Source organism: Heliconius melpomene, chromosome 9 (assembly GCF_056956725.1).
Source record: "Heliconius melpomene rosina isolate 202511_hmr_F chromosome 9, ASM5695672v1, whole genome shotgun sequence".
Classification (NCBI taxonomy): Eukaryota; Metazoa; Arthropoda; class Insecta; order Lepidoptera; family Nymphalidae; genus Heliconius; species Heliconius melpomene.
Genome location: NC_140397.1, coordinates 214,717 through 221,931, shown reverse-complemented (window position 1 = coordinate 221,931; position 7,215 = coordinate 214,717). Strand labels below are relative to the sequence as shown.

The 7,215-nt window shown below is 31.0% G+C and overlaps 2 protein-coding genes across 2 annotated transcripts; one reads left to right on the top strand and one right to left on the bottom strand.

Annotated features, from left to right (window-relative positions):
* The first annotated feature begins 297 nt into the window (after positions 1-297).
* Positions 298-6,255, top strand: Arfip (ADP ribosylation factor interacting protein arfaptin). The gene is made up of 4 exons (XM_085190020.1): positions 298-478; positions 629-759; positions 1,353-1,517; positions 3,045-6,255. Exons 1-4 carry the CDS (start codon positions 468-470, stop codon positions 3,737-3,739), a joined length of 1,002 nt encoding a protein of 333 aa, XP_085046146.1. The 5' UTR covers positions 298-467; the 3' UTR covers positions 3,740-6,255.
* On the bottom strand, positions 6,251-7,036 carry Dph3 (Diphthamide biosynthesis 3). Its single transcript, XM_085190024.1, has 3 exons — positions 6,783-7,036; positions 6,635-6,709; positions 6,251-6,461 (listed from the first exon to the last, which is right to left on the bottom strand). The coding sequence occupies exons 1-3, from the start codon at positions 6,888-6,890 to the stop codon at positions 6,393-6,395; spliced, it is 252 nt and encodes an 83-aa protein (XP_085046150.1). The 5' UTR covers positions 6,891-7,036; the 3' UTR covers positions 6,251-6,392.
* Positions 7,037-7,215: the final 179 nt, after the last annotated feature.

The window sequence follows — 7,215 nt, the reverse complement described above, 5'->3', positions numbered from 1 at the left end:
TGCATTGCTTTATATGAAAAATGAGGGTAATAATTCTTATTTCATGCATGTTACTTGATGATAGAGCTTAAGTAATATTTTACATGATTTAAAAGGAGGGAGGAGAGGAGTATAAAATTTTTTTTAAGCTACTTAAATATTATTCACAAAAAATATATACATTCGAATTAATGTTGGCAAAATTTCCAATAGGCTGAATGTATTTCGTTGTATGCCTAAATAAGGTTAAATTTTTTAGAAACTTACTGTCAGTGTCAATTTCTAGATGTCAAAACCATTTTTAACAATTCAATATATATGGTCTATACTCTATGGGGTTCATTATCGTAATTGTAATTGTTTGAATGAGTATTTTCTTTACAAAAAAATAGAAATAATAATGTTATAATTCTTTAGTATTTATTGTAATAAGTAATTATTATTGATTGATATACTTTATTAGTATTTAAATTTATTATTCAAACAAGATGTCTAAATGGTGAGTAACGTTTTATTCATTGTTTGTGTCTTACGAGATCAAAAAGATTGTTTTTAAATTGTTCGGCTTCATGAAATTTAACAAGATATAAATAAATACCTTTGCAAATAAATTTGAATAGATATAAGAACATATTTTAACGTTTCCTAGGCAATCTGAGAGAAGTATTCACGAAATGTTAAAAGACACACCGCCGCTGCGCGAGTCCAGCGACTCTATAACATCGGGTACCGAAGCAAAGTTTCCAACATCACGATCTATGCCTTTTCCACCAGCTTACGGTAAAATAATAGGATTTATTGTTTGATGTATTTATTACACATTTTAAATAAAACTATTACTGAATTACTTAATCGTGTGTATTTAGTATTATACATTTTTGGAAATCGAATGTTTCTTTTTAATTTGTACCTTTTTAGTACATATTTTTGCGTTAAAAATAATGTACAAATAAAGGATATTTTTATACATGGTAGAAACTCATAATTTCTGTGCTTCTGGGTACCAGAGGGTGCCAAATGATTAAAATATTAAATATTTTTAATATGGTTTACTATTTAGTAAATAAAGCATTCAATAAAGAGAAAATGTTTTTTATGAATGATATCAGCGTAACATTTGTTACTATAAATTAATTTATTAAAAAATAACATTGTTTTAAAATAATTAATTATGAGGTATGGCCAAAACATTGTCTTTATTTAAAAACTTTTTTCTTGCATGTTTTTAAATATTATATTTACAATATTTTAATCTATTGAAGTACACAATTAATAAGATACTTAAGCTTATAATATTTTAAGTAAACAATAACAAAAATAAAAATAAAATAATTTGACCAAACATATAATATATAATATGTAAAAATTCCCAGCTCCACCAGATGTTTCACAGAACGGTGCCGCTGGCAACAGCACTCTGCTGCGTGCTGGCTCCACCAAGCTGGAGTCCATCAAAAACTGGAGTGTCTCCACTTATAAATGCACCAAGCAAATACTGTATGAGAAACTGGGCAAGAGCTCACGGACTGTTGATACTGGTAAAGCTGTTTTATGCATCATTTATTAAATAAAATTATCTTTATGACTTGTAGCGTCTCTTTACGAGGATTGAGCTTAAAATTATTTCATTCCCAGTGGGCCATGAGCAAAATTCAGAAAAACTAACTACACGGCCACAACTCATCGATGGTATATCAACATAAATAGCATTAGGATTATTATGTTTAGAGGTGAAGTTATTACTAAATTGAAAGGCCAGTTTTTCTAATGCACAAACTAAACTGAAGAGTACATTTTTAAATAACAGTTTCCTAAAGAAGTAATGATAAAAAAAATGTATTTGATGCTTGTGAGTTTGATTCCCACTCGGGGGAATGAATTGTTTATTTATATTTTCATTTTTTCTCTCAACACAAATGCTTCAAAACTTTGGTAGAAATTGGGAAACAGAGTATCTTAACAATAGGTACCTTCTGCCTGCCTTGCTATATGCAGCATATAAATTCTTGTATATGCCCAGTTGTCCATACTTATATATATAGAAAAGTGATTTCAAATTTATTTCGTCAATTTGTCAGTATACTCTGTGTATGTCATTGAAACAATTAAATTTGATTAGAATTCATTTGCTTCACTTTGGTTAGAGAGCAATTGTCTAAAAACAATAGACATGTAGTTTCTGTTGTTATAATATCAATTTTATAAAATTTGGCACAAATACATACACGCAGAATAGACAAAAAGAACATAATATTGAAGCATTCTCTTCTCCATCATCATGATTTGAAATATATTATCATTTTCCCGTATTAGCCTCACAACCATTGCGTTTACATTAAAACGATACCACTGGACCACAAAGGTCTCGATTATGAAAAATATTTTGAATTATTTTAGTTTGATGCTAAATTTTATACATACATCAGCATATATAATATAAAGTATCCTGCATATAGCAAGGTCAGAAGGAACTACTGATTTAGACATTCCATGACCCAATTTCCGTCTAATATTCGGGCCATTGTTGAACTCAACTTCGCGCTGTGCCTTGTTATTAGAGCGAAGAATTTTCTTAATGATAATGAATGTGTGGAAATCAAAGGCGCAACCATCGTCTGTACAGTCAGACAGTGACGGAGACAGTGGTCCCCACATTTAAACTAAATAATAACTAATAACAAACACAATAGTGTGTAAGACAAAGTGGCATTGAATTCCACGATTAAATTTTCAATATCATGAAAATTGGGCAGTGTATTGAAATATAAACTTTTAAGGTTTATATCTCTATATGCTGTATCCTGCACACAGCAAGGTAGGCAAAGGGAACCTAGAGTTACAAGACTCCGTTCCACAGTGTCCCCCGAATTCTGGAGGCATTGCGTGTTGAATAGTGGTACTCAACGCCGCGCTTAGCACCAGAGTGAAGAAATGAATACATTAAATATTTCATTCCCTCGAGTGGGAATCGAACCCACACCCGTTTATAGTCATATTTTGTGCACCTGCACCATGACTGGCCTGGCGAGATATAGCGTGATACTAAAAAAAATTGTTATGTACAGAGTTGGAGGCCCAGATCGAGATGTTGCGTGAAACACAACGCAAGTACCTCGGAGTCCTCCGTCTAAGCGGTGCCCTCACAGCCCAGTTGGCAGCCGCTGCAGCTACACAACGAGCCCTAGGAGAAGCCTTTGCAGACCTAGCTCAGAAGTCCCCAGAACTACAACAACAGTTCCTTTATAATGCTGATACCCAACGGTCCCTAACTCGTAATGGTGAAACGCTTCTGGCTGCGTTACACTTCTTTAATAACGCCCTCAATACTCTCACAAATAAGAGCATGGAGGATACGTTGCTGACAGTACGCCAGTATGAGGCTGCTCGGGTGGAGTATGACGCCTACCGCGGAGAACTCGAAGCTGGTCCACCGGCTGGAGGAAACCCTCCAGAGCTACTACTGGCAGCTATTGCACGGCACCGTGAGAGATACGAGCGCTTACGTGACGATTCTGCGGTTAAACTCCGTTTGCTACACGAGAACCGAGTGAAAGTCATGAATAAACAGTTGCTGTTATTCCATAATGCTATATCCGCATATTTTAGTGGGAATAACGTGGCGTTAGAGGCGGCCGTGAAACATTTCAGCGTGCCCGTCCCTCACGTCGCCCACGCCCCCGCCCCCACCCTGGCAACCGCTCCGCCCGCTCCCGCCGGGGCGCCCGTCGGGCCCCCTGCCGCCAGCCCGCCGCGCACGTAGGGGACAGGTACGTGAGTACACGTGTTCAGGAAATAGGGACAAACATTAAAGTGCTATAGAACTTTCACAATTTATTGAATTTTTACGAAAAATTTTATCACTCATATGCCGCCCAAAGCTGCGCTGCTATGAGAATTGCTTTCATGAAAAAAATCACAAATTGCCAGAATAAAAATACAAGACGTAAGACTTGGTTGCTACAGAAACAGGTCCAAATGACAATGCTTAAGTTTTTCGAAAAACAAACATGACAAAATAATGGCTACCAACCGTCAGAGGACAAAATGGCGCTAAATTTAAATACGTCCCTACTTACTGAACACGCTATATAACGCAGAACGAGACAGACACTAAACAACAATAGAATAGAGTTTAAGTATGAGAATAACAAATATTTGACTTATTTAGATCCTATAAAGGAAAGCTATAAGTAATTCATTCCTATTTATACTTGCTCTATTTTCTTGTAATTAAGTCAGATATAACACAAAAACTCTTGTAACATGTATGTAGATGTTATATTTATATCAGTTTACTTAAACTTCCTCTATTAGCTTAATGTTTATTTAATTTGTTTTCATTTATTTTAATACTCTAAAAGAATTATTCAAAAGTAACTTATACCAAAAAAATATGTATTTAGATTGATTATTTGAAAACTAAAATGACACTTAAACTTAAGAAATATATAAAGCTACTATATCGTAATATGTAAGGACATTTTAGGCAATAGGACATTCCACTAGACAAATTAAATATTTATATAAAAGTTTACTTTTAGACCACCCATGCATGTGTGGCACTAAAGTGAAAAAATAAATTACAAATGCAATACAAATTCTGTATAATGAAATCGTCAGTATTCCATTTTACTACTATTTTATTCTTTTATTTTATAAATCTTAAAACTTAATATGAAAAGTTTTGTCTGCTTAATATATTTATATTGGATATTTTATAAAAAAAATTTATGCACCTTTCATTTATCAGTAAAATTTTAAAATACACAACTATGTATAAAAGTACTTTCTACAATTACAGTACATAAAAAAATAAAGCAATCTTAAATGTTTGAGTAACTTTATGAATGCTGTAAGAATCATAATTATTGTTTATTTACTGTTATGTTTACAAATATAGGCAAATATATATCTAAAAATAATATTATTGTTAAACATTAGGTTGTATTATAACATAATAGTTATCATTTGACATGATTCCCATTTCCTCTACTGCAATGTGATATGTGTTATCAATTATTATTTGATTTAATTTATTTTAGAAGAAATTTATATCATGAAACAGTCTAATAAATTAGACTTAAATGACATATGGTATATTTTTATGGCTTTTTGTTTTAATATGAATTTATGAGAATTGATTTGATTTGATAAACATCACATCAAATCAAAAATATATGGAAATATCTTGGATTATATTTAGCATGTGTTTTTGTTGCACCTAAAAACATATTTGACGATATATGTTATTGGGCCAAAAAGTATTATTATTCCAATAAGCTACTTTACAAAATTTATATAATTTTAATTAATACTTTATGTAGAATTTATTTTTTATGTGAAGCTTCATGTTTCTATCATTGTTCAAGCTTTCCACCATTAATATTGATGATAACAAATTCAAGCTAAGGATTCTACTATCTCTATACATTAATTGTTTGCCATAGACACATTTAGAATTACAAATAATAATGTATGCCTATTTTGTGTTGAACAGAAATGTATATAGATTAAATTATAAACAAATACTATGCCTATTATGAGTGATAGTGAATATAATTATTTTTTAGAGTCCACACAACTATCATATATTATAATATATTTATTAAACTTGAATATTGTACACCATATTATGTCATGTATGTCATGATACTGTAAACATTATAGCACTTATGGATAAATTATAATAAATTTGGATATGTCACTTTAAAAAATGTCCTAAATACTAAAAATTGTAAATTACAACAATTATATTGTTAAACTTTCTCAGTCATTTACTACATATACTTATTTTTTTAAATTTCAATTGATGTACAGCGGCATGGCCTGTGAGTGGAAACAATGGTTGTAGATTCAATTCTCACTCAGGAGTTGATTTTGATTTTACTGAATTTAGGCAGAAAGCAGAGAATGGAGTGTCTTATTAGTAGTTTCCTTCTGCTTACTCTGCTATATGAAGTCTAAAACAATCTTTGAAGGTGGAATAAGTTTAGACAGACACATGAGTTTGAATTGATGACAATATATTATATTGAATAGCTTAAATATCCTAGAGTATAAGGCTTAGAAGCGTTTCCGAATAGCTAGTCAAACTGCATTTTATTTATGCTTTATTTACTTAATTATGGTTAATTTCTTTATAATAGATAACTAACTGTACTTAGCACACTGGCAAACGATAATTGTAATTTGTGTAATCTAGTACTTATATTGTAAGTCTAATGAATGTGTGTTGTAAATTATATTTATAAAGTGTAAAATAAAGTATCTATCAGATATAATTGGTATTTATTGACAGTATCACATTACATCACAGCATTCCATCACAATCTCCATTTCAAATGATTTATGTTCATATTCCTTATAGAAATATATCTTCCAAATAAAGATCCTCAAGATCTTGCCACTTATTCTTAAGCCTTCACAGCTTCCTTCTCTTTAGAATCACTTTGTATTTCTTCAGCTTCTGCTTTAAATTTGTCCTGAATAACAACAAAAATCTAATTTAATGAAATAAAATGTATTAATTTAAAGATTTCTAGGATAGTAACAATAAATATATTAATAATAATTATTGTCATATATTTAGAATGTAGAGACAATATAATATATATATATATATATATATATATATTTTAATATAATATCAGCTTACCAAATCATATATAACTTTGACTACAAGTGAGCAGCTAGGACATGTTGCGACTTCCTCTCCAGCCATAAGTTCTTCCTTAAAGAAATATCAAAAATGTTTAAGTGTATTTACATATCTATTTAGAAAAAATAAATTTCAAATTTCTAACCTTACTAATTTGAAATCTGTCGCCGCAGGGGCATGGATAGTAATACATGTCATCGTCCTCGTCATATTCAAAGTCTTCTATCTCGATTTCATCGTGGAATACCGTCATTTCTTTAAAATACAAAAATAATTGTTTATTATTTCATTCAATAGATCCGACCACACTACTCGCGTGTTTACAAATTAAAATTTAATTACAATTTACATTTACAATGAACTTGAAATATGACCATTGAACAAGTGACATTGACAGATTGGTGACAATGACAACATATATAATATTTAATTAGAATATCTTTTTGAACTTTTGCAAATGATTCCCTCGGAAAGAAAATATATAATCTAAAGGAAGAAAAAATATTAAATCCAATCTGCATAGCTATTTACACCTAACCTTAAAGCCATGGCTCTTCGACCGTTTTTTATTCTTATAT

What these genes read in the sequence shown, in the direction of transcription:
- Arfip (XM_085190020.1), top strand. An exon ending in GCCTTTTCCACCAGCTTACG is followed by an intron (nt 760 to 1,352) that starts GTAAAATAATAG and finishes AAAAATTCCCAG; the next exon opens with CTCCACCAGATGTTTCACAG. An exon ending in CTCACGGACTGTTGATACTG is followed by an intron (nt 1,518 to 3,044) that starts GTAAAGCTGTTT and finishes TGTTATGTACAG; the next exon opens with AGTTGGAGGCCCAGATCGAG.
- Dph3 (XM_085190024.1), bottom strand. Translation starts at nt 6,890, where the DNA reads ATGACGGTATTCCACGATGAAATCGAGATAGAAGACTTTGAATATGAC. An exon ending in ACAGATTTCAAATTAGTAAG is followed by an intron (nt 6,710 to 6,782) that starts GTTAGAAATTTG and finishes TATTTCTTTAAG; the next exon opens with GAAGAACTTATGGCTGGAGA. An exon ending in TCAAAGTTATATATGATTTG is followed by an intron (nt 6,462 to 6,634) that starts GTAAGCTGATAT and finishes GTTGTTATTCAG; the next exon opens with GACAAATTTAAAGCAGAAGC.